The 26,071-nt window shown below is 48.9% G+C and overlaps 4 protein-coding genes across 4 annotated transcripts in view; 1 reads left to right on the top strand and 3 right to left on the bottom strand.

Annotated features, from left to right (window-relative positions):
* Nucleotides 1-1,235: 1,235 nt before the first annotated feature.
* Nucleotides 1,236-3,659, top strand: LOC103529022 (disintegrin and metalloproteinase domain-containing protein 20-like). Its single transcript, XM_008494439.2, has one exon. The coding sequence runs from the start codon at nt 1,236-1,238 to the stop codon at nt 3,657-3,659; it is 2,424 nt and encodes an 807-aa protein (XP_008492661.2).
* Nucleotides 3,660-4,243: 584 nt separating this feature from the next.
* Nucleotides 4,244-16,574, bottom strand: TMEM116 (transmembrane protein 116). Its single transcript, XM_030460759.1, has 11 exons — nt 16,496-16,574; nt 16,246-16,292; nt 16,012-16,075; nt 12,351-12,482; nt 8,420-8,524; nt 6,830-6,879; nt 6,370-6,453; nt 6,154-6,286; nt 5,529-5,673; nt 5,343-5,416; nt 4,244-4,854 (listed from the first exon to the last, which is right to left on the bottom strand). Exons 1-11 carry the CDS (start codon nt 16,541-16,543, stop codon nt 4,651-4,653), a joined length of 1,086 nt encoding a protein of 361 aa, XP_030316619.1. The 5' UTR covers nt 16,544-16,574; the 3' UTR covers nt 4,244-4,650.
* Nucleotides 16,575-17,326: 752 nt separating this feature from the next.
* ERP29 (endoplasmic reticulum protein 29) lies at nt 17,327-22,392 on the bottom strand. The gene is made up of 3 exons (XM_030460762.1): nt 22,218-22,392; nt 20,361-20,499; nt 17,327-19,227 (listed from the first exon to the last, which is right to left on the bottom strand). The coding sequence occupies exons 1-3, from the start codon at nt 22,332-22,334 to the stop codon at nt 18,725-18,727; spliced, it is 759 nt and encodes a 252-aa protein (XP_030316622.1). The 5' UTR covers nt 22,335-22,392; the 3' UTR covers nt 17,327-18,724.
* Nucleotides 22,393-22,744: 352 nt separating this feature from the next.
* NAA25 (N(alpha)-acetyltransferase 25, NatB auxiliary subunit) overlaps nt 22,745-26,071 on the bottom strand; it is a 28,132-nt gene continuing 24,805 nt past the window's right edge. The window contains exon 24 of the mRNA XM_030460755.1: nt 22,745-26,062. Within this exon, the coding sequence (XP_030316615.1) occupies nt 25,940-26,062 (123 nt within the window). The 3' untranslated portion in view covers nt 22,745-25,939. The remainder of the gene's footprint in view (nt 26,063-26,071) is intronic.

The following is a 26,071-nucleotide window of genomic DNA, read 5'->3' as shown; positions in this document are numbered from 1 at the left end:
ATTTTGGATCAGTATTATATTGTAAATATTATGCATCAGTGTATATAAATGATTTTACTAAACTCAAAACTTACCTGTGGCTTTTGTTTGGTTCCCAAGTCCCCATGGTGCAGAAGGGAGGAAGGACAGAGGTGGCCTGGAGGGGCATCTCCTGCCACCCGCAGACCTGTCCTGCCTTCCAGTCCTCCCTCCTGCCTGCCTTACCCTGTGGATAACCACTTTGCTTTGTATTTTTAGGAGTGCTGAAAGGTGACAGCATGCCAAATGGGATAGGCTGGATAAAACCCTGGAAAATCCTGTGCTCTGCCTGGCAACACAACCCAAAATTGCCTCTTTTAAACCCAGCTTTCCATGAGATGGCAGCAGCACATGCCCCGTGCTACTGCTTTAACCCCCTGCAAGGTCTGCAGGGTTTTTCTTGGAGCTGTGATTTGGGGTGTCAGGAAGGGTGAGTTGTTCCCTGTTCAGTGACATTTTCCCTGCCAGCTCCTCTGTTCTGCCAAGTGGCAGGACCTAAGGACCCAGGAGTGCCCAGGGCACCTTCTTTGTATGAGTTACCATCCCCAGCTTGGTACCTCTTGAGGATTGAGCAGTGTGTTGGGTATTCAGTGGCTGTCAGGGCTTCCACAGCATTGGGAAGGGGAATGGGAGAACAATTTCTGAGCACTCTGGGACTATTTCAGGTAGCATAAAAAAAGCTGCGAGTGCTCTCTTGAAGAGGCACAAGACCCTCCCCTACTCACAGGAGAAGGTGTGGGTGTCCCTTTCTGGCCAGAAAATTCCCCTTAAAATAAATAAATCAGTCAGTGAGGTGTTCAGCTGGGTGAGGAGCCCTGCCAGGATGTCTGTCAGCAGCCACTGGAGGCTCTCGCCTTGCAGCTGAAGGCTCCATTAGCAACCACCTCATTGTTTCCCCGGTAATCTTCCACTGCCTTCCACCCAGGGAGCTTTTAATCCCCTTTTAAACAAATCGCTGCAGCAGCAGCAGCTGCCGGGCTCTGGGCAAGCGGGGTCAGCCCTAGGTGGGGAGCAGGAGATGGGGCCCATTTCATGTGCTGCTGTCAGGGCTCTCTCCTCCCTGGGGAAGGTTTCTCAGCCAACGGTCACCCCTGGGGTCTTTCCCGTTCAGATCTCCCCCTGGTTCCTACCTCACCCCAGGGCTGCTCCGCTCTCTGGAAAAGGGGGAAGGCTGGGTCCTGCCTGGGAGAGGCCACTCGGAGCACTCTGAGGGGAAAATGTCCACCCCTCAGGGCAGCAAGGTGCTACGCACCTTCATCAGGTCCCATGCCAGTCCTGAGGAGATGGCTCTGTCATGGCTGCCACCTGCGCGCCTCAAGGGAGAGAAGGTTAAGATGTCCGTTGGGTTGGCAGGATCTGCCCTAAGGTGTCTTACTGACAGTTTGAAGGTGTTGTGGGTGCAGTGGCTCCAGGCACGTCGTGGTGGCGGCTGGGGGAAAGCACTGCTCCTCCGGCTGGGGCTCTGGGTGGTGGTGGTGGTGGGGTCTCTCCTCCACGGGGCAGGCAGCCATCACTCACTGCCAGGCCATCAGATTGTCCAGCCGATGAAACTGTCCCTTAGAGCAGGAGAAGCTGTAGGAGGAGAGGTGTCCTATGCCCTCAGGGTGGATGGGGTGAACCGCATCATCCACCTCAGGCAGAAGAGAGGACTTGTGGTGAAGAACTTGCCCGTCATCACCTACACCCCCAGGGGGACAAGGGTGGTGGAGCAGCCCCATGTTCCCGAGGAGTGCTTCTACCTGGGCTACGTGGAGGGCAGCCCTGGCTCCCTCGCCATGCTCAGCACCTGCTCTGGGCTGAGGGGACAGCTGGAAATTGGGAACCTGAGCTACAGCATCGAACCTGTGCCGGGGTCCCTCACCTTCCAGCACCTTCTCTATCAGCGAGAGGAGACCCAGAACAAGGCATCGGTGTGCGGACTGATGGATGAGATGACTGAAAACCAACCAGGTAGGATGGGAGCTCAAAAACTCTTAGGAAAGCAAGACTTATCTCAGAGCCTGAAGCACACCATGTACGTTGAGATTTTTGTCGTGGTAGACCACTCTCTGTTTTCCTTCAAAGGGAGCAATGAGACTTCTGCGATGCTTCTGGTAATAGATACGATCAATTTGTCTGAAACATACTATGGGCCTCTGAAGATTCGCATCTGCCTGATCGGGCTGGAGATCTGGACACAGAGAGACTTCATCAGTTACAGCCAGGATATCGCAGAAGTTCTCAGAAATTTTAATGAGTGGGTGAGCAGGGATCTTTCTCGGCGGATGAAATACGACATTGCGCATTTATTTACCTACACGGACTTCGGACTAAACATTGGCCTGGCCTACATAGGTGGTGTCTGCCACCCTCGTTATCAGTCAGCTGTTGTCTCCCACATACGCAGGGATTTCAGAACCTTTACGCTTGTTTTCACTCACGAGCTGGGTCACAGCCTGGGGATGGAGCACGACAGAAAAGAGTGCGTGTGTGGAGAGGCCACCAACTGCCACATGTCAGAGAACCTGCTCCATGACGCCAGGGCTTTCAGCAACTGCAGCAGGCAGAGCTACCTCCACTTGCTCCGCCGCGGGGACGGCAGCTGCCTGCACAACGTCCCCGAGCCCCACACCCTCTTCCAGTTGAAGAATTGTGGCAACAAAGTCATAGAGGAGGGGGAGCAGTGTGACTGCGGGGGGTGGCGGGGGTGCCGAGATGATCCCTGCTGCCACCACACCTGCAGGCTGAAGCCCAGGGCCCTCTGCTCCGTGGGGCCGTGCTGCCAGAAGTGCCGCTTCCACGCTGCGGGACACAAGTGCAGGCTGGAGGTGGACGAGTGTGATTTGCCTGAATATTGCAACGGGACTTCTGAGTGGTGCCCCCAGGATTTGCACGTGCACGACGGGACGCCCTGCAGCAACGCCGGGCACTGCTACGGTGGGAGGTGTGTGAGCTACGACAAGCTGTGCCAAAAAGTCTTTGGGAAGGAAGCTCGGGGCGCTCCGGAAAGCTGCTTCAAAAAGCAGAACACCAAAGGGGATCGATTCGGCAACTGTGGGGGGGATGGGGCTGAAGTTGCTTTTGTGAAATGTAAACCCCAAGATGCGCTGTGTGGGAGGCTGCAGTGTGTCAATGTGAAGAGGGTCCCTGATCTGGAAGGGTCTGAAACCATCATTCAGGTGCCTGGACCTGAGGGTTGGTGCTGGGGCACAGCTTACCACGCTGGCATCGATACACCTGATATTGGAGGAGGGCTTGATGGCACCAGATGTGGGCCCCAAAAGTTCTGTATTAACAAGACATGCACAGATGCCACGGCCAGGTCAAAGTGTGATGGGAAGGTTTTGTGTGGGGGGAAAGGGGTTTGCAACAACCTCAGGCAGTGCCACTGTGAAGCTGGCTGGGCTCCTCCATACTGCCAGTTCCCTGGCCTAGGAGGCAGCCTGGACAGTGGCCCTCCACCACCTTTCACAGTGGCCATGGAGGAGATTGTCCACAGTGAAGTGTTTGGGATGGTAATTGGGATGATAGTTGCCCTTGCTCTCCTCATTGTTGTAATCAAATGCAGACAGGCAATAGCTGAGTTTTTCAGCATAAGTTTAGCCAAAGAGAGAAGTGAGACTCCTGCAGCTAAGGAGCAAACTATGGATGGAGAAGAATAACAGTTCTGTTAAAAAAAAAACAACATGAAAGCAGTGGGAAACCCTCCACCTGAGGTATAGAAAGGAGTGTGGGCCCTGTGGGTATGACCCTGAAGGTAGATTGCTACTCCTAGGAGTTTTTCCACAAAAGGATTTACTCAGCGTAACTGTGTAAACTGTATGAAAGTTAATTACACAAAACCTGAGTATTTCCTCTTGTATTACATGCTATGTAAATAAATTTGGGTTAGGCTCAAAATAAAAGCTGTTAGAAAACTGTTAAAGTTTAGAGTTGTTTTCAGTGCAGTTAAAAATCTGTTTTATTTCCTGCAGAATGGTAGGAATATAGTAAATAATTTACTTGTGCATCTAGAAAAGCACAGATTCCTGCAAAGTCCTGCTCACCTGGCTCAGGAGACATGAAGGAAGAGAGTATGGTGGCTGAGCAGGAGCTGGCATGAAGAACAGGAGGGAAACGTGCAAAAGCTCAAGGCATGGAAGGGAGTGCTTATTTTTTTTATGCTACTTTGCCATTTTTCTTTCCTTGCAGTTGGTTATTTGGATGGTACATGTCCTTATTTTAATGGTGAATTAAAAGTCAGAGATTGAAAAATATTCACCTTTGCTTTACTGTTAATTTGTAATGGCAAATACTTAGAGAAGTAAAATAACCTTTGACCACCTACCCTCAAAGGAGCTGTACCACATCTCTGAGCTCTTACACAGAATTGGCTGCATTTCTAGGGGTATTTCCATGAGGAGAAAGTCTGCACTAAAGTTTAACCATGCTGAAGATTCCATTTACAGTCTGTATAAACCTGTAAAATAAATAACTATCTTCACTGAAGTGTCTGTCCCTGACAGCTGCCCCTCAGGCTCCTTCCTCCAGCAAACTTTGCTGCTGCCCAGACCCTTCGCACTGGGCAGCCCAGTCCTGGGTCTGGCTGACATGGCTAAAACACAACAAGTTCTTGTCAGGACGCTGCTGGTTCTCCTCTGATGCAGGGGCTCATCAGAGCAGGGTGGACGTGGAGCCCTCCACAGGGTCAGGGGGGCTGGTGGGGAGAGTGCTGGCATAGAACTTCTTCTGGGAACGTAGGAGGGGGGTCTGGGTGTCCACGTCCCGGCAGGCGCCGCGTTTGAGGGAGAGGAAGACGTGTTGTGTCCAGCCATACACAATGCAGTTCAGGAGCCCCTGGGAAGCTGCTGTCAGAGCCTGGGAGAAAGCAGAGAGGAGAAGAGGGCTGTCCTGTCAGCTCTCAACCAGGCTGTCAAACCCAGCACCTTACCCCAAGCCTCCTCCTGCCAGCATGTTTTGGATTTTTTTTTTCTTGCTGTGTCCCTACGTGGGATGGGAATCTCATGGTTACTTTAATGATCTTTGCTAGAGGCTGCCTCAGGCACATCAAGCAGCTGGAAAGGTGTTGTGGAGGAATTGCATTTGGAGACTATCATAGAAAGGAAAGAAATGAAGTGATTTCTGGGGATGTCTCCTAGGCCTATTTTCTACAGTTTCCTTGGGGCTGGGATTGGTTACTGAAACCTTTTCAAGCCTGGAAAGCACACAACTAACCAAGAAAAAGCATAAACCAAACTGAATAGCTTAGAGGCTACAAACATGCTTTGTCTAGAGAAGATAAGACACAGGCAAACACTCTTTTTTCCGTTCAGGCAAAGAAGGCAAAAAAGGAGGTTGACATTCACCTGTAGAATTAGGAGAGCCATGTAGATTTTGCTGCTTGCTGCCCCTGTCAGCTTCAGTATTCCAAGGAGGACAGCTGTGAAAAGGGATGGACAAGAAGGCACTGCTTTAACACCACCACTTTGGAGTTTCATTGCCAGACACTGTCTTAGAAGAATGTTGTGAAAATAACTCAGCTCTCTGCTAACCTGGGGCCCAGCAGCAGAAGAATGTGACAGGGTAAAAAACCACCCGTTGTTCCACCATCTTAATCATGGCCCATTGCTGATCCCCCAGGAATCCTGTGGAGTTTACAAACCTTTTGTACAAACCTCGGGCTTGGCTGAGTATAACCTAAAAAAAAAAAAAAAAAATAAGCAGCATGTTAGCATCTGTACTTTCTGTACATGCTCTGACCTGGTTTGTTCACCTAGGACATAGTATCCCCTGGCTTTTTTTCAGCCAAAATCTCATTTTACACACAGTTTGCTCCCTGGGGGAGGGCAGTTCTTTGTATGTCATCTTGTCTGAACTGCAGACTCTGGATTGATTTGGGCTCTTGTTGACTCAGGCTGTAGGTGACCTCTGCTGCCACGCTCTGAGCCTTCCCTACCTGCTTTTTGGGATGGGTTGACAGAACCCAGGACTGCAGATGGATTTATATGGAGGCACAAGGATATTTTCCCTACCACCCCTTCAAAAAGAGAAGCGACACTGCACCGTTATTCCCCCGATACGGCCTGCCTGCTGGCACCACCCAAGTAAAAGATGAAAAAGGGCAAATCTATGAGTGATCACCTGCAAGAGTCAGTGTGCAAGGACCATGTTTCTTACCAGAATGGCTACGAAGCTGATCAGAAAGGAAATGAGGAAGACTCCGATGCCGTAGAAACGCATCGCGCGGCAAACGGAGCCACTCAGGGTCTGCGGCTCGATGGGGGCGATTTCTGTGTGCATCAAGAGACATCTGTGGGGAGAAAGGGACCAACCTGAGCTCCTCCTGGGACTCCCAAGCAGCCAGGCTGCTTCAGAGAGAGGTGTGAAGCTTACCCATGCTTCTGGCTGAAGTTCTGGTAGCAATTACTGCTGTTGCCCAGGCAAAACACCGGCACCATGAGAAGGAAAGGGACCAGGCTAAGAAGAGAAGGGACAATAGTGGTTATTGCACTGCTCCCACCCCCACAAACCATAACTGGTTTTCATCCTGTCACTACGGAGGACTTAAAGTTTGTTTTTATTGACACTGCTCTAGGGAAGTATTTTATCAGCTTTACTAACATCTGCACATTCACTCATGCAGGCAATACAGCACTTGCTGAAAAACCAGATGTAGCTAAAATAATTAACTTGGCCCTTGGAAAAAGGGCCCTTATATCCAAAACCTCTCTCTCTGAGGTTGTTAGGTCACTCTACTCTTAACTGATGAGCTTAAAATTAAATAGGAAGGAGAGATCAGCACACTCCAGTTTACCAAAACCACACCATTCTGCCCAAAAGAATTAAATCTTACCTAGATGAGATCGTTGCTATGCGGCCAATGCAACTCACATACTCTACAACCTGCAAAATCCCAAAAGGATTTTAATCAATTAACCATTAATTAAATGATCTTCTCAGCCACTGGTTCACAGGAAATAGCTTCTAGGCAGCACGTCAGCAGCTGAGGGTTCTTCAAAAGCTGATTAATCCCCAAAGGGAGCACAAATGTTTGTTTCCACTTTGCACTGAATCAACACCTCCAAGTTCAGCCTGTGCTGATCTGCAGCACCCACCTGATGCCTCCACCCACCCCCTCCCTGCCTTGTTCTCAGTCTGCACTGGAGGATCTGAGAAGGGAGCTAGGAACTGGACAAGGAGCAGACACTTGATGAGCTCTCTGCTGTAACTTACTCATTTTTAGTACTATTTATTCACTTCAACTGGCCCTGAACCTCAGGAACTTCATGTTCTGGTGAAGAAACACAGGGAATTTGGAGTGTCCTGGTCTCTGCTCACCAGGAAATGTGCTTTGGCACCTGAAATCCACACACCAGCATGGATGCCAGTACAAAACACGGGCACAGCTGGAGTGGTGGGGAATTATGGCAGATATTAGGTTTTGAATTAGAACCCAGCAAGAAGGAAACCAATCCTGTAAGTGAAACCAAACCTATGGACAAGAGCCCTTGAGACATCAACTGCTCTGCACAGTCTGCTGCTCCCAAATCAACAGATGGAATATATGGGATACAAAGATTGTTGTGCACTGCAAATGCCTGGAGCAGAGACAGGATCTGTACAGAACTGGGGCTGATGGGTTTGGAGGGAAGAGCTGCAGAAGGAACCTGTTGCCTTGCAGCATCAGGAGCACAGAGGAGCAGTTACAGCCCCAGCTTAGCCAGCTGTGAGGAATGGAACAACCACAAGGAGATTTTGGTCATGCAGTCCCTGAAGTGTTTGTTTAGCCTGCAACTCAGAGAGTATTTTCCTGAGTACTGTGTCCTTGTTGCTCAGTTCCCAGCTATTACACTGGTTCCCCAAAGGGCTTTTGTAAAGGCCAAGTGATGATGAAGTGAGGCCTGGCCACTCTTCACAGCCCCAACCGTTCCTTTTATCGCTACCTCATTTCCATCACACCTCCTACCTCAAACTCTTACAACATTTACTGAGGCTCTCAAAGCTGTATGACACCTGGGAAGCACAGAAATTATCAGTTCTCAGTTCCAGGCTGTCCAGGCACCCTCTGCTTTCCTGTCCCCTCTGCAGTGCACTGACAGAAGGCAGTGACACCGAGACACCAGTTCCTCCTCCTCCAGTGCAAATTGTTGTTCTTCCAACTGTGGAAGAACTTCACCAATACCCAATCCTCAGCTTTCTCCTCTCTGAAGTGGACACTGCCATTGAACTGTGCCTGCTTTGGTCTTGCAAGCCTGACCTTTCACTGAGCTCCTGCAGCTGACCTCTGTGGGCAAGACATGCCAATTCTTATAGCTGTGGGGCAGAAGGGCCTTTAGAATCCTTGTGGGAAGATAAAGGGGTATACATGGATCTCCAAAACCCCACCACAACCCTACAGCTAGACCATGGTACACAACACTTGTTTTCTGTCTGTCCAGCTCACCTGGGGAGGCATCCTGTGGAGGTTCTGATTGTACTTCACCTTTAGGTCCATGTACAGGTGCCAGGTGTAGTTGACAGTGTACAGGAAAGTGGCCATGTAGAATATCTGAGAAATACAAACAGATGGTATTTCAGTCCTATAATAACAGTTCCTGTGGCACATTTAGTTAATCATGGATGAACCCAGAGCCTGAGGCAAGATGCTGAACAGGATCATGTCCAAGGTGAGGGCTCCTCTATGCTCACATCTACTGGGGTGCAGTGAGACATCAGCTGGGAAGAGCCAGGGAGAGGAGGGGTTCCCAGCTTAGGCCCCAGAAAGGCAGCTTCACTTTGGCCCCAAACCAGGGACAGGAGAACTAATGACAGTAGACTCTCTTAAAAATACAAACCTTTGACTTGGCTCCTTTTTCTGGCCCAAGTCCTGGCAAGGAAGGGTTCAAAAGCTCTTTGACCCTCTCTATGACATGTCCATTACAAAACACAACACAGATGCAGCACTTAGATTTGCTTCTCACATAATGAGCTCTCTGCTCAGTGAATTCACGGAAACAGAAAACAATGGTGTATCTAAAGAGCAAAGTGGGGTCACAGAATATCTGAGCTAACATCCCAAGAACTCTTTTCTCTCCACGGGAAAAAGGAGGAAAGAAAAGATACAGAACACTGTTGCCCACGAGGAGTTTCATAGCCCTTAATTCCATCTTGAGATGAGACCAGATATCTAAAATTTCCCATAAAAACTCTCAAATCTTTCTTGTATTTGTTTCTGAACCCATGGTTACTCCAGGCAGTCAACAGCATTGCCTAATCACACACTATATATGTGTGTGCTGTGTTGATTACAGGAAGCACATGCTTCACTGGCAAAGGCAAAGAGGAAGGACTGGAGAAGTGAATTTTTCAGTGGATTTGCTATCCTTCACCAAAGAGGCAAAGAGCACAGGTCTGCTGCCCTGATATCATCTATGTAGTCACTAAATAAACTTGGTCTCCTTCCCTGAGGTTGCAAACTCTCTTGGCTAACTGAAGAGGTTGAGTCCAAGGGACTGTGGCAATGCAGCAGGAACATTACAGTGACTTTCCAGCTCATTAGAGGAGGTTTAATGAGGGTTTGCTGCCCTCCTTCAGTTCCTTCCAGGGAAGGTCATCAAAACAGTCCAACAAAGATCATTCTCTTGCACTTCAGCCTGCCTTAGAGAGGCTCACAAAATGTCAGCACTGCCTTCTTTTTTTGGAAGAGGGAACCAAAAGCCACTTGTGAAGTTGCCAGCAGAAAGTGAAGGGAATTCTCCTCTCCTGAGCCCCAGTTCTGGGGCTGTGGGCAGTCCTGCAGTGAACACCATCAGGAAATAAAGCAGGGGCTGGGAGACCTGAGAGTCCCTCATTATAACACTTCTGTGGCTTCCCATTGTGCTCCCCAGCATGAGCAGAGCCTGCCAGGACATTATTAGGCCACTGGAACTGAACTGGAAGAATGTGGGGGCATTGTGCAATTATAACCACAATCTCTATTCTGGAAATCATCATTGTAAAGCAAAAGCAAGGCAGGGAGAAGGAAAGAACAAAATGAAAGGACAGCAGAAGGGAGTAGTTATGTTTATCATCAACCAAGGATGTGGTGCTGAAACAAGGAAAGTCCAAGAAACAAAGCAATCCCCTCCTTTATGGTACAGGATGGATGTCAGGGAAGTCCAAGCACTGCAATACCTCCCCTTGGTGATAAAGTGATGATAAACAAGCTGAATAAACCAAAATACTGCTCTGCTCCTAAGGCAGCCCCTTAGGACTAGGTGTGAGCCCCTCCAGGAGCTGCCATCTGCAAACACCAGCAGGGAGCAGTCCCCAGCCCATCCTCACCCCTGTTGCTCAGTGCACTTTTCCTCTTCTAGGTGCTTGTGTGCAAAGAAGCCGGGTGTGTTTATGGGGCACCCAGGAATGCAGCCCTTGAGAGCCTTCTCCTCTCAGCATGGGCAGAATGGGGCCAGGAGCTGTTGACTCATTTGGTTACAGATCACTTATGCTCTGCAGAAGCTGCTGGTTAAACCTGTTATGGGCTCCTACTTACGGACAAGGTGTTCCCACCAGGCAAGGGCACTGCTGGGGTGTTCAGTAAGGAGGTGTCCTGTGCCCTGTCACGTGCACCCTGCTGGCCTGGTTTCTATGGCAAATGCTCCATTTGTTTTAATCTCTCCCAGTGCAAACAGCAGAGACAGCTCTTGCCAGAGGCCCAACCCAGGACACACTGCCATCCCTGCAGCCCCCTTGCTGGGGGTGGTCTGCTGGTGGCATGAAGGAGAGGAGACCAGTGACCCTGTGGCTGAGCTGGGGAGGGGTGGCAGCACCCTGACACCCCACCACAGCACCCTGACTGTACCCCATGGGGCTAAGACAAAAGCAAATCCTTGCCCAAGGCCAGCTCTGCCTTGGAATGGAAGTAAAGCTCCCACCTTGCTCCCATCCCTTGCTGTTGTCCCTGGGGAGCAGGAAAAGGACAGGGATAAAGCCAGAAATGCAGGGGAGCATAGCATGCTCCCAGTGTCTCTGCTGAGAAAGGATGGAGTGTTATTTACATCCAACCTACTTCTCCTCTAGCAGTGCAACCTGTCTTCTCCAGGCCATAAAAAGATCACAGCAGCACTAAGAACTGTCCCCCAGGCAAAGCTGCAAGGGAAACAGCTCTGAAATACTCCCAGTCCCCAGTGCTCCTTCCACCTTCCTGCTCTGAAAAGCTTCTCCCAAGCTCTTCTCATCTTCCCTTGGACCAGCATTGTTGATACTTTCTGCATCATTCCCCAGGGGTCAAGTTCCCCAGCCCCTGCTGTTTCCTCTCCCAATGTGGTGCTGCCAAAGAGGCAGAGAGGAGCTGAAGAAACCAGAGCTCAGCCAGGAGAGGAAGAGCTGCTCTTGCCATCATGAGTATTATGGTCTTACCCACAAAAACAGCTTGTTGAGACAACTCTGGGCTGCTGGCACCCCTCCCCAGACATTTCCATCCCTCCTTCCCTTCCCAGGGCACATGGATAACCTCTCCAGCTCCAGATGCTGCTGCTCAGTGAGGACCTTTGATTTCCCATCTCTGGGTACCACTGCATTCCCAGGGAGCTGCCTGAGCTCACACAACACACAGCAGGACTCTTGACAGCCACTTGCTCTTCCCCACCATGTTTTTGTGGGGAAACAATGTTTTCTTCCTTTAAAAGGAAACTGCTAAACCCAGGGATCACTGCTTGTGAACCACCCACGACTCTGGCCCAAGCTTGGCTGTACCCTGCAGGTTTTTCTGAGAGTGATGACTTGCTCATGCTGAAATGGGAACTCAGTGAGACAAAAGCAAACTGCCAAGAAAAGGGCATTTTGCTCACTGGGCTCCAATTAGGCTCCAGCACATGAAATCAGCTGAATGGCCAGGGCACAGGGCTGAGCTCCTGCTGATGGAGCAGCTCCTGAGCATCCCTGGGATTGTTTGGGAGGATAGGGCCAAGTCAGCAAGGATTGTTTGTATGAGTAATGTTGTCAGTCCAAGCTCAAGCAAATCATAAAATGTGTCTGTTCCTGCCCAGGATGAGGAGGAAGCAAGAAGAGGAATAGAAAAGCTGCCATGTGAGAGGCACAGAGCTCATCATCAGCACAGATGCAACAGGGAAGGGATGAAGACTCATCTACTCCCCTTACACAAGCAGCCACAGAATCCCACCTTCTCTTTGCCTTCCTCATAAAGGCACAAACCAGACCTAGCTAAAACCAAGCACTGCTCTCTCTGTTTTACACACAGAAGGCAAAGAGATCTGATAAATCAACTTCCCACAGGGAGTCTCTGCCAAAGCCTGTCTGGAAATAGTGCCCCCCAACCACGTTCTTATCAGCAGTGAGGATAATTATGGCCAAAGGTGGAAATTAATAGCACGAGTGGTGATGCCAAGGCTACTCACTTGTCCTGTCACCTGCAGGTTGTAGCAGATGAGATCCTGCTTGGAGGTTGGTGTGCTGTAGAGAAGGGCCCCAGTGAGCCAGCACATGCCCAGAAATAGGTCAGAGAGGCTCAGGTAGAAAAGAGGACGAACCTAGGAAAAAATGGAATTGGTCAGAAGGGCTGGGTGATGTTCTCAACACTCCCACAACCACTTTACCCCATGTTCTACGCATGCTTTTGTCCTGCAGCTCTCCTTACACACAAAGATCATGCTGGTTCCTGCTCTCAGGAGCTGTCTCCATGCAGATGTCCCTCTCTAACCACCCCTTCTGCCCCCAGCAACACCCCAGAATTCCAGAGCAGCATCAGCTCCTATAGAAAACATCTCCAAGAATGTCCAGAATGTTACAATTTTCCAGACTGGGACAGGTTGGAAGGGAGAAGCTCTGTTAGTTCTTAACCAACAGAGAAATCAAATTTTTGGTAAACACAAACCCTTCTTCAGGTCTGAAATAGCTTGAAACAGATTTTTCCCTCTGCATTTCATGTCACTGCAGTTGGTGACTGAGGCTGAATCCATTTTACATGCCAGATTAATTTTCAGTGTGAGTCTCTGGGCTGCACACTGTATCATGCTGGAACAGAGTGGCACCTCCACTAATGGGCACTTTCCAGCCCATTTCCAGTTTGCATGCCCTGGCCAAGAAGGACTGTAAACACTGTAGGAAAACATTTGTGCAAAATTCTGGCCAACATTGCTGTTGTTAGTGGGAGAGCAGACACTCTGGAAAAGCAGCTTAATTATCTAGATTCTTAATTGTAGCCTTTTGTACCTGATTTTCACCTTCCTGCAGGTAAAATGATGGGTTGTAATTTTTTTTTTCCCTACAGGAAATTATAATGCTAAACCCTGCATGGAAGCATTTCAGGAGACCTTGATTTTTAGATTTTTTTTTTTATCATGAAATTGAGCTTTTGGTGAAGCTTGCCTCAATATTGCCCTTTAAGTAAATGTTTCCCACTCATCATGTTGTGTGATCCTTGTCTTGTTCCCATAAGCAACAAGAAAGAGCTTAGTGAGACTGATAAGAGGTTGGGTAGATCTGATCCAACCTCATCTGACCTCATGGCATAGCTGGAGGGAGGTGATGTCCCTTGTGCCTTCCTGTCCCCCCTCACCAGGTCCTCTGCCTTCTGCAGGATTTCTCCTCCAACATCCTTGTCTCTCCAGTTCCATGTTTGTACCATCCAACCCAGCAACACAGGAAATCACACTGCTTTTGCTCCATAAATATCTGGAGCTAGTTTGTACAACATTGCATTCAGACATATCTTTTTTAACCAGCCTTTTCCTTGCTGGTGCTGGATACAACAGGCTGGGGACACTGTCCAGCTTGCAAGCAGGTGAAAACCAAACAGGCTCCAAAATAAGCAAAGAAACAACCTTTGCAATCAAACAAGTGACCCCTTTCTCTAGCAACAAGTGCCCTCGGAGGAGGGCACCATTGGTTGAGGAACTATTTTGGCACAGACCTAAACAAAGAAGAAGGTGACATAAGGGTAAAGGAAAAGCAGCATGGTTCTTCCTTGCACAAGGGAAAAGAAAAAAAAAACCCCAAACAAATGGTATTTATAAAATAGAGGAAGGGAATGTGAAGACGTAATGATTGAGAGGAGCTGCCAGGCTGGAGCACACGTGTTGATTTAGCTCTGTTTGGCCACTGCCCAAGGAACATCTGCCTGCCCAGAACCTGTTTGCTGCTCACCATCATCTCTTCTGAATGATTTAGCTCAGGCTGCAGTTTTATTGACCCCCTAGAGACAGAAAACAAGCTTGAAGAATGTAATCTTTGATTTCCTAGGCTGGGGGCAGAAGGGGAAGTGTTTATAACAATGTTGTCCTCCCAGCCTCCAGAACTGTTTATTTTTAAACATATTACTCTGGAGCCTCATGACTCAGGAAATAAGCTGTTTGTGGCAAGTTTTGATATGGATCTTTTCCAGACCCTTTGTTTACAAATTTCCACTTAAGACCAGAAACACGGGGACAAGGCAATGGGGAAGTTACTGAATATCCTGCAGGTTTTGAAACACCAGCAAAGGATCTCCCCTGGCAGCAAAACAGGAGCCTGGAAGCCTGATGCAGAGGAGTCACTGCAGCTGGTGTATCCATCCCTCCTATCCAGATTTGCAGAAATAATCTGAGCAGGAACATCTGGACTCCCTCAAGCAGAAAGGATCTATCTGTGACCTGGAGCCATATGTGGCTCTGAAGCAGCTGGAGTGTGGCTACAGCCACACTGTATGACCCGGAGCAGAAGGGCTCCTGAGTAATGCAAACTTTGAAACATGGAAGTAAAGGGGCTGAGGCTGCTGAGTCACACTGGGACATCTGCCAAAGCCAGCTCCCTGTCACACCAGAATGGAGGACCCCAGGAGAGAACCATGTCTGGAGCTCTCTAGGTGCAGGAATGATGCTTAGAGGTAGCCTCTGATGTGCACTTTGTGCAGCACAAGCTCAGGCAGGCTTCCTATCCCAACACCAAGGTGAAGTCCCAGCCTGTCCTGTATTCCTGTCCACAAATGCACAGAGATTGCAGCTCATCCTTGAAGTGCTGGGCAGAGCATTTCCAGGAATAAGAGTGCTCTGCAGGTTGCATGAGGTGCACATCTCCCCTGCAAACCTGGACACGTGCTCTCCTCCCCATCCAGCTTCATCCAACGTGTCAGTTGTTAGTTTGACTCTATAGCCTTTTTCCCTGGGTATAACTCACTGCATTCCCTGGAAGTCCTGTTCTCTGGGCTGCAGACCAAACCCAGAAAGTACAGCCATAGAACCACAGAATGGTTTGGGTTGAAAAGGACCTTAAAGGTATCAAGTTCCCACCCTTCTATAACAAGGTGATCTTTAAGGTCACCACTAATCCAAGCCATGGGAGACGAGGGAAGCACAAACACAGCTTTGATACAACACAGCTGCCAGCTCTACTGTCCTATTGCTCTTAGCAGTCCATTTGCATGGTCCACAGACCAGGCTGCCAGACATCTGTAAATCCTGACACATGGGGACAGTTCCACCCGAGGGAAGTTTGCACCCAGGTCCCACTGTTTCAGCATTAGAAATGTTTGTGGCTGCTGGGCATGGCCAAAGCCCCACTACAGAGCCCAGCACATCAAGCTGCTTTTCAGTCTGGCCTCATTTTCCCTGAATATTGCAGCATAGTTGAGTTGTATCCGTTTTTGTAGCACACCTGCCTGAAAAACCGCTCAGGAATACCCAAAGGCAAACACCTGTAAATACACTTCCTGAGGGCCATTTCCAATTTGCATTTCAGCAGCTTTGTACGCAGCTCCTCAATCCTTCAGGTGTTTTGCCCCACAGAGGAGGACACAGCTGACAAACCCCTCTTCCCAGGAATAGCTGGAGGACTTTCTCTGAACAGCAAAAATTGCAGGGAGAAGGAACTCACTTCTCCCTACCTGGCTGCAGTTCGAGGTTAGTCCCTTCACCGACAAAAGTTCCTAATTCTTGGCCAGCCCTTTGCTTCCCGACTGTTAAACAAGGCTAAAACAGATAAACCTGAGACCTAACAGAGCTCCTGAATCACCAGCTCTGTGCTACCCATCTGCCAGGTACCAACACCTCAATTTAGGGAGTGAAAAGGAGGTGCAGACCTTACCTCAGGGGACCTCACTGCGTTTTGGAAGACGGCGTAGGCAATAATTGAGCTGGAACCTATAACACTGAGAAAACAAAGCACAGGTTGGAAGAGGAGCACATCTGTCTGGCTGGGATAAGAGGTTTCTCTCTTTTTTTTTTTTTTCTTTTTTGTTTTTCTTTGTTTTTTTTTCTTTTTTTTTCCCGCAGAAATCATCGTGTCAATAGTCACTCCCGCCGGGTTTAGCAGCTGTACCTGAGCATGGCCATGGTGAACTGGATCCACTGCAGAGCCGAGTAGACCTGGGGAGAGAACGGGGGGAGCTCAGCACGGACACGGCAGCGGCTCTAGGGGTGCCGGGGGCAGGACCCAGCCCGCAATCCCCGGGGAGCAGCGGGCAAGGCTGCCGGTGCCCGGGGCTGGGAGCGGAGGGGACGGGCAGAGTCCCGGGAGAGGCGACAGCCGCTGCCCCCCGGGGGTCCCGGTGCCGACGGGGCTCTCTCACCTCCTGCCAGCCCCCGTCCAGCCGAGCCGCCTCCCCCGGGAGGGCCATGGGTCCCCTCCGCCACCGCCGCACCGCTCCCGGGGCTTCGGGCACCGCCTGCGCTCCGCCCCGGAGCCATCCCGCGCCCCGCCCGCCCCGCGCCCGGCCCCCGCCGGTAGAGAGGGACCGGGGGGACACGGAACCCTCGGGAAGGGGAGGGGGTACAGCCGCCCCGCGCGTTCCCCACGCACCTTAGGGAGCAGATCCCGGAGGGCTGCGGGGCACAGACACCGCGGGACATCCCAGGACACTGCAGGACACCCCAGGACACCGCTCCCGCCCTCCTGGGGACCGTCCTGAGGAGACCCCGCGCGCTGCTCCCCAACCCCGCCCCGAGGGACCGCGGGGGCTGCCTCGAGGACGGCGCGCGGGCGTTGCGCGGCGGCTCTGAGGGGGCGCGCGCTGTGGGCGGGAAGGGCGCGCGGAGCTCTCCTCAGGCAGCGCGGAGCTTCCCTCAGCAGCGCGGAGCTCTCCTCAGGCAGCGCGGAGCTTCCCTCAGCAGCGCGGAGCTTCCCTCAGGCGGCGCGGAGTTTCCCTCAGCAGCAAAGAGGGAAAGGGCGTCACACAAAGCCGCGGAGATTGCACCCCCCGATCCAGACGGCCGCCCTGCTTAGGGATCCGTCCTCTTCCCTTCCTCATGGGGAGGGGGCGCCCGAGAGACAGCCTCCCGCCGCTTCGTGAAACCCTTCGCCTCCGGTGCGTTCCTTTTGGGTCCAGGTGGCATCAACCGCTCTCTCCTCTAACAGCTAAATCATCATTATTTTCTCTAGAAAGCAGTTTAAGCAGCAGCTGTTAACTGGAACCAACTTTTTTTATTATAGCATTATTTAACACATTTTATCTCGCAGCAATATCTGCCCCGTGTACCCACCGCAGGATTCAAAAGGCAGCAAAGCTCCCACAGAAACCAGTTTTGCTTAGCTCAGAGCATCGTCTTCAGGTAAAATGCTCAGGTGTTTTATCTTTTCAGCTCTCTATGACCCTGATCAGGAGCACAACATCTTCCAGGCCACCATCTGAAATCCACACAGTGTGAACAGCACATGCAGCATCAAGTTTTGAAGACTGACTTGATCCCTGGTCCAGGTATCTCCATTAAAATAGTATAGATGGGGCTCCTAAGTGCACGAGTATTCCTGCTTTCTCATTTCAAAACATTTAAAACCAACTGCTGATGGAGCTTTAATTTGATGCTGTCAATTGCTTCTGAAGATAAAGTTGGAGAAAATATTTTGTTAGCCATAGCTTGAGACTTTCAGACATCCTCATTGGTCTCGCCCTTCTTTATGGTGAACCTGGGAAATGAAGCTAGGGTATGAAAACACAGGTATCACATGTGCTCTTCAGCCATAAGGAAACTCACCCAGATTGACCTCATCAAGGACTGAAAAGAACCACATTTTTTTTGTAGAAACTGGCGAGCCTAAGCATAATAGCACCTCAAGGACGCTCTGCCCTTGCTCAAAGATCAAATCACTCGCTCTGTCAGGGTACAACAAATGACTTTGGGAGAACATTTGCTGAAATGGCTGTTCCGGACAGAAGATGAGGAGCAAGTTCTGATACGTGGAGAACCTGTCTTGATATGTCTGCCAGCATTTGGCTGATGCCCAAGCCAAACAGAGACAGGAGCCACTGAAGGAGAAGGCAGAAAAAGGAAACTCTGAGTCTCTTAGTCAACAACAGGTAAGGAGAACACAATTCAGAGGAGAGCTTTTGGGAAAGCTCCTAAAGATAGTAGAAAGGGGGGATTAAAAAGCACAAAACCCAAAGGCTCTAAGAACAGGAAAAGATGGGAATGCAAGGGGCACCTGAACTGTACCTTTTACAACATGTAAGATGGAATGTGAGGCTGAATTTTATTATTTGTTTGCTGGGGAACAGCTATAAAAACCACCAGGAATGTGCTTCAGGCCAATCTAGTGCTTTTTTTTTTTTTTTTTTTTCCATTTTACTTTAACACTGTTACTGAATAATATTACACAATACTGGCGTCTTGCTTTAAGGTGAATTTTCCAACATTTAGAATACTGTGGTTTTCAGGAGTATCTTCCTCTTGATCTTCAAAACTGAGAATACCAGAAGGAAATCTGCTGCTCTCTTGAAGACAGCGGGAAGTTTGCTTGCATAAGGAGAACTGGTTAGGACTCTTGACAGTGTTTCACAGCTTGTACAAAGTTCTCCCCCATATTAGAGCTCATCTTTTTCACTATTCTTCTTCAGGAAAGAAGCAAGGATATTGAGGCTTTTCTGGAGCTCCTCCTTTTTTCCATCACTCATTTTGTTCTTCTCAATTAGTTTTGTGATTCGGACGACTTCATTAGCAGCAAACTCTTCTCCCTGCTCCAGTATCTTGCTCATAATTTTCAAGTATTGCTCAGCTGACTTTTTCTCGGTTTCTTTCGTTTTTACTAAACTCTCTTGCCCCTTCTTCAGGAGGGACTGGCGCTCTGATTTCTCACTGGTGCTCACAAACTTGCTGGCCAGCAGATCATACTCTTTCAGGCAGCCTGGCATCCCCAGATAGATGCCATTGGTCTTCAGCCAGCGCTGAATAGCCCCAGCCTTGATTTCGCCACTGTAAGGCAGAGGATTGTCAAAGTCACCATCCTGAAACAAGTAAAAAATGGGGAATTTTTCCTTATCCAACTTGTACTTTTCTCCCAGCTCAGTGTTCAGTTTATCACCATAATCTGCCAAGAGAAAATGAAACACAGAAAAGTACAGTACGTTAATCAGAAGAAAAAGACATTTTAGGATTCTCTTTTACATGAATTGATAACTATGTCTCCAGATTTTAACCACATCCTAATAAACCTCTTTGCCAGGCAATGTCATACAGTGAAACAAAAACACCCCAAAAAATGATTTGTGCAAGGCAAACCAACCTTACATTTTCCAAATTAAAAATACAAGACTCTATCACTGCTTTGCTGCGACTGTGATAGTGTAAGCTAACATCAGGATAAACCCTGTCTTCTTTATGGGAAATTAATAGCCATTTTCCCTTTGTTTTGCTCTGGGTTTATTTGATCTGTTAAGTTAAATGGATTTTTTTCCTGATCTATGTGCAGCACGTACACTGACATGTTTTAGCTCTGACAGCACATGAAGCTACAAGGTAGTTTCTTATTTTACATAAATTATATTTCTCCTTGAGGATAGAAAACATAACTTAAAGAGGTTTTGACCTTTGCTACTCAGCTAAATCCATGAATGTTTAAAAATGTCAGTGAGGGTGAAACTTCCCAGCTCTGACAATTCCTATAAGCTTAAATTCTTAATTCTACTTACAAAAGAAGAGGGAGCAGGGGGACAGTGATCCATTCTGCACTGCTTTTCTCTTAAAGGACAACCACAGCACTACAGCCACTTTCTGTGCTTTACCAACAAAAAAAACCCCGGAGGGTTTGCTACAACAAATTAATCACACCACATTTGCTTCATTTGTCCAGGCTTGTGCCTAAAACATTATTCTTTTAAGCCAGGTACCCTACAAATGGATGAAAAAGTTTCTTTCTGCAAGGAAAGAAAACAAAAAAAAAGATAGGGCTAGGACTGAGGCGGGTGGCAGCCAGTTTAGCAGCGTGGGCTGCCTTGCTTCATTAACCAGCAGAGCAGAGATAATAAGCAGCACTCCCACGCTCCCAGTGGGAGGCAGAGCAGCAGGGCTCAGCCACCAGCCAGTGCTGGGCTGGCAGGGCTGGCCCCGCTCATTTATCGCTATCAGAATTACCTCAGAGCCTGTTTTCATCAGGAACTGCAGGGAAGTTTATTTTCTCCACACCAGCCCATCCTGTTACTCATTGAGTCCGGAGCTCCTCACCTGATATCCCCACTTCAGCCACCAGCAGATCATCACTGGAGCCTGAGCTCTCTGCCAGCTTTTTAAACTCATCTTGTTTCTCGCCGTACGGGTATTGCGTATCAAACTTCACCAGCACAAACTTATGCTTTGGAACCACCTAAAACAAGAAAGGGGTGGTGGTGGGAGAAAGGACACAACGTTAGCATGTCAGCTTTGAGTAATCTATAAGTCACCTAAGGTTGCTTTAGCTTGTTCTTCTTTCCCTGTGCAATGAAGGGATGCAAAAGAGTGGAAATTTTATAATTATAGCTTTTCAAAAATGACTCACTGCAGCGTGGAGGAAAGACTGAGCTTTGGGTGCTCGTATCCCTACACTGGTAACCATGGCATGCAATTGGTTTGGGGCACCTGATAACCCCTTCAATTATACATGATTTGCTTACTGTAAATCTGATTAGCATCTGGGCAGGGAGTTGGCTGAACAATTGCCAGTGGGACATTAAGAGGAGACAGGACAGCTCTCATGTCACTCTGAAGTGTCCCAGCAGAACTGTGGCTCTGAGCTGAGATGTGGCATAGAGAGACCCTAAAGGTGCAGGACTGGTTCAGTCAACAGACAATTTGTGGTTTTACTCATCTTTGCTTGTGCTGTTCTTTTGAATTTTGCTCTGCTTGAATGATGCCCTTTCAGATGAGCTTGGAAATGGATCTGTTGCCTGGTTTGGGATTTTTTTCCCTTGCAGGATGAGACCTTGCAAAATCTCCTTTCTCGAGCGAACAGGTTCAGATTGCAACACTGGTCCCCACCTACCCAGTGCCCTGCAAGCACTCCTCAGGCTGCAGCTATTAACACGGCTTCAGTCCTGGGCCTGCTCATTCCTTTCTTTGCCGTTCTGGTAGAACAGGAACGTGGCAGGAGTTAAGAGCTGCAGTATTTCTGGTGGTCTTCTAAAGCCAGCCCGCTGCTGATTTAATTCTTCTAGTGGCAGAAGAGCTGGAAGCTGCTAAGTGTTGTAGTGTTTAAATACCAAAAATGGTTTGTCACAGCAAAAAAGTGAAGCGCAGAGCTGGCCCGTGGTCAGAAGTATTTGCTGAAGCCTGATCAGTTTGTTTAGGGCAGACTTTTCAAACAGCTCAGCTGGTTGTTCTCTCTTCTGCTCATCCTGCTCCAGCACATGCTTTAATCCTGCTATACGATGAGTCCCTCGGGATGGGTGCCTCGCCATCTGCCCCGAGCTGGGCAGAGAAAAGCCTTGCAAGCTCCGTCTGGCAGGAGCCTGTTGCTTGCTGTTTCGTGAACAAAAACTAAGTGAAACCGGCCAAGGCGGAAAGCGCGCATGGCCCCGGCTCCCTCTCGCTCTGGCTCACCGGCACCGGCAGAGCAGGAGCCAACCCACAGCGGCTCTTCTGCTCCCTGACCAGGGGCGCGGGGAGCCGGCCCGGCACTAGGCCGCGGCGGAGGAACTAGAACGGCCGAGTCAGGCCGCGGCGGCCATCCGAACTCCGCAGGACTGGACCGGACCGAATCGGGCCGCGCCGGGCCGGGTCCGGCCCCCCGAGCCCCGTCCGCAGCGGTGCCCGGGCGGCGGCGCCGCTGCTCCACTTGGACAGCGCTGATTGGCTGCCGGCCGCGGCTGCCGCTCTCCTATTGGCTGTGGCGCGGCGGGCCCGCAGCCCCGGCCCTTGCACGAGCCCTCGCGCACCCCCGCGCCGACGGCGGTGGCGAGCGTGGCGACCCCGCGTTGGCTCCGCTCCTTCAGCTCCCGCACCCACACCCCACGCCCGCTCCGCGGCCATCCACCTGTTGCCATGGCCGCCACATTCCCGGAGCGGCCGCCCACCCCCTTCCCCCGGAACGCTCTGCCGGACCCTTACCTTGTAGAAGGTGATGGCGTCCAGGGGAACGGAGCCCTTGGTGTGCAGCGCACCGCCACCGGGCAGCGCCAAGCCGAGCAGGCAGAGGAGCAGCGAAGCAGCGGCCGCCGCAGCCATGGCGGAGCGCAGAGGGAGCGAGGCTACCGGGGCCACGTGATGGTGCGGAGCGCCGGGGGCTCGCCCCGCCCCGCCGGTCCGAGGAGTATGCCCGCCCCGCCCCACCCCGCCCGGACCTCGGCGGTGGAGCAGGCTGCCTTGTCGAACTGTTTAGGCTGCTGTATCGTGGTCCCGCTACCTGCTTCAGGCAGCTCCTGCTTGCGGGGACGGGGAGAAGCTCCAAGCACTGCCCCCCTGACCCCCGCAGCCATTATTCTCAATCCAGTGCACAGGTGGAAAGCAATGAGCGTTTTCCCCCTCCCCTCTTTTCCATCCAGCTCCGTTTTCTGTTTGCGCTGCACCCGGGTAACACGCCTCAACAACGCGCTTCCAGACCCTCGAGCTAGAAAAACATGAGGCAACAATACTAATTTGTAACGAAACCGACTTTTATATAAATTATAAACCCATCCAGTTTAAAGCAGATCAATTGCAGTTGTGTCACTTAAATCCGTAGAAGGCTGAGGCATACAAATCTTCTACAGTCATAAATTAACAATGAATAATCAAGGAAGAGAAAGTTCAGATAAGGCTGCAGATACAACAACAAAAAAACCCACCCCTCTAAGATTACTAGCCGTTAAAATAAAGTCTTGATTATCAATGACTGCAAAATATAAATGCAATTTGACAGTTAAAAAATACAAAAAAAAGATGGGCAACACAAACATCATTGTACATCTTGTCCTATATGTAGACAATGCAGGGTAGGACTTTTGACCTTTATCTACATTAGACACTGGTTTTAAGCAAAGAGTTGAGGAAATCTGTAAAAGGACCGTGGCTCATGATCCCAGTAGTATAAAAGCAGTATTTTTTCAGTCTGTAAACAGTAGTCTTGGTAGCTTCTTCTAGTCTGTTTTTCAATTCACCACAAAATAAAGGAAAAAGAAAAAAAAACAAGAAAAAAAAATCCAAAGAGTGGAAAAGAGGGAAGAGCAGCAATTGGTTATAGCTCGAACTTCTTACCAGGTCCCTGTGGGACATATTCTGGAGGGGAAATGATCTTTTGTAAGAAATATATATTTAACTGTACACAATCTATAAGGGGAGAGAAATTCTCCCTCTCCCTCAACCCAGCCCCCAAGTCAGTGCATTGTCAATTTTTGTATTCCACCTCTTCCTGAAGAGAAACTAGAGCTTGTGAAGAGATGGTACCTGGGTCTATAAAGAACTGAGCAATCAAAAAATTGCATTTGTTGGACAAGGTTCTTGTTCACCAGTGGCTGCAACCAGCAAGGGGACAGCAGCTAACACGGTGCACAGCCCGTGCTGGCACAGGGAGGGTTTGAGTGACCAGCCAAGGCTGGACCTGGGCTGTGAAGGGAAGCCATGGTTCCATCTCTCCTCAGACTTTGCTTCAGATGACACACATCCTCCCCCCACCTCCCCTCTGCAGTTTCAATTCTTCTTTTAGGAAAGCCAATGCAGAAAACCTTTTTTTTAAGTTCTGCTTTCCAGCACACAGGAGGATTCAAAAGCTTAGTTCTAGCAACATTACTCTTCATTTACATTTTCACCATTCCTTATAGATACAATTGGTTGAGTTCAAGCTGTTGTAGCAGCTGTAGAAGGAAAGTAAAGCATAAACCAGCCCCTGGGCTGTCCCCTCTGGATGCAGGTGCTGTGCCAGCTCTGCATTCAGTGCTGGTGTCTGCACAAAGCCCTCTGGGTAGCACAGCCACAGGGAGGGAGAGGACAGGGACATGGACCATTTGCCTTCTCAATGAGATGGGGCAGTGCAGATTTCTGGCTCAGTGCTTCGTTAGAACTGCAGCATCTCAGCAATGGGACTGTTTCACTTACCCTACACACTTCAAAGCATCAACTTCAGTCAGCAGTCTTGCTTTAATTTAGGAGCACACCCTTCCTTCCCAAAAGGTGCTTCTATACAACAGATAAGAGTTCAGTTGTGGTTTGCTTGGTTGTTTTGTTTTTTTTTTTTTTTTAAGGAAAAATATTACTATAAAACAGACTTAACACATTTTGGTATTCCTCCAACCCAGAGCACTTACCAGACATTGCAATTAAATAATCAGGACATCCATTACAATTCTGACTACCTGCAGACATTCTTCTTTCCCTTTCAGGATGGGGCAAAGCAAAACTAAATCCAGGAAGAGCAGCAATGTGGTGGTGGTGTTTTTTTGGTGGTTTTTTTTTTTTTTTTTTTTACACTGGGGATTTATTTTAAAAAAATACTCTTATCAACATTCTAGCATTACTAACAAAACATACTCAGAAGAGATGACAAAGATAGGATTGTCAGCTCTCTTTAAATATAGACTTCAGACACTAGCTGCTTTAAATCAGAAGATGAGGAAACTGTAGTCTGACCTATCTCGTGTACTGCAGGTACATGTCATTTCTTCACCTACCAATTTTAGGCTGCATTGCTCCTTTAAAATGAAAAAGAAAAAAAAAAACAACAGCAGAAATGCAGATTCAGAAGGAGCAGATGATGCAATTGCACTAACAGAACACCTAAGGAGCTAGTACTTGAATAATCAAAGATCAACTGCAAAAAGCAAGCATACAAGTTACAAAAAGTATTCTCAGCCTCATACCACAGCGAAAGCAAAAGTTACCACTGCCAACTTAAAACCAAAGCCAATAGGATTTAATTTCTATTAAAATATTTAAGTCTTAAAGTTTCAGTAATCTAAATACACTTTTTAAAAGTCATGATTGCTGTTTTACATTAAACTGACATGAAATCAGACCACAGTGTCAGACTTCACTGCAGCTACTATATACAAGGTCTCTGGCTTTGTCTTTTTTTTTTTTTTTTCTGAAACACTGATTCCCATCTCTGTCTAAAGCTTAACAGCCAAGTTTGTTCCTCATCAGGTTTGCAGTTTTTTTTCCAAATGTGAAACCAGCCTGTGTGTACACTGACACCACCTCTGCCCTCCTCAGAGCAACCTGCCCCCTCCTCCCAGCACCTCATTCTCCCAACCTGCCAGGGAGGGCTGGGCTCTGCTGAGGGCTGTACCCAGAGGTGTGTCTGTGTGTGTGTGGTGTGTTCTTCCAGCACAGCCTCACCTCTCCCCACCCAAAAAGTTCAGCAGGACCAAGTGGCTTGTGGACAAAATCAGCAGCTCTGGAACGGGCTCGTTTCCTTGGAGGTGGCTGGATGCGGGCAACTACAATTTCTGCATTTCTAAGGCAAAGACCATACAAAAATTATAAACACTGTATGGTGATGAAAATACAACTCCTTTGAGATATATGCTTTACACTGGATTTCTATTGCTGCTTCTAAAGACCATCTCCAGTTGTTTCTAGAGATCAAAAGGGAAGAAAGTTAATTTTCTCCTGTTGCAATATGCTTATGAACATGTATAAAAAGTGGTCAAACCCTGGTGAGGGTCCCTGCTTCTCATTTATGTACAATAATTTAAATCAGCTCAATACATCTGTAATACCTAAAAAAATTGTTTTATGATTTTAAGTCCTTCATGCATTATGAGGAAGTTCTGGATTAAAGTGATGGTAAATTGGATGTTGCTTCTGTCTGGGACTCTGGTGTTACTCCCCTGTGGAGTCTGTCAAGGATGCATTTCTCAAATCTTTAGTTTTTTAATGGTATCGAGTCTCTTTTTCAGCAGCTCTCCAATTTCCTGAACTGAGTGATGGTAACTGCTCTGGACCTTCCCTTGCACAGTCTTTGTAAACTTTTCTTCTTCCTGCAAAAT

This window comes from Calypte anna, chromosome 15, assembly GCF_003957555.1.
Source record: "Calypte anna isolate BGI_N300 chromosome 15, bCalAnn1_v1.p, whole genome shotgun sequence".
Classification (NCBI taxonomy): Eukaryota; Metazoa; Chordata; class Aves; order Apodiformes; family Trochilidae; genus Calypte; species Calypte anna.
This window is presented reverse-complemented; position numbering and strand designations above follow the sequence as displayed.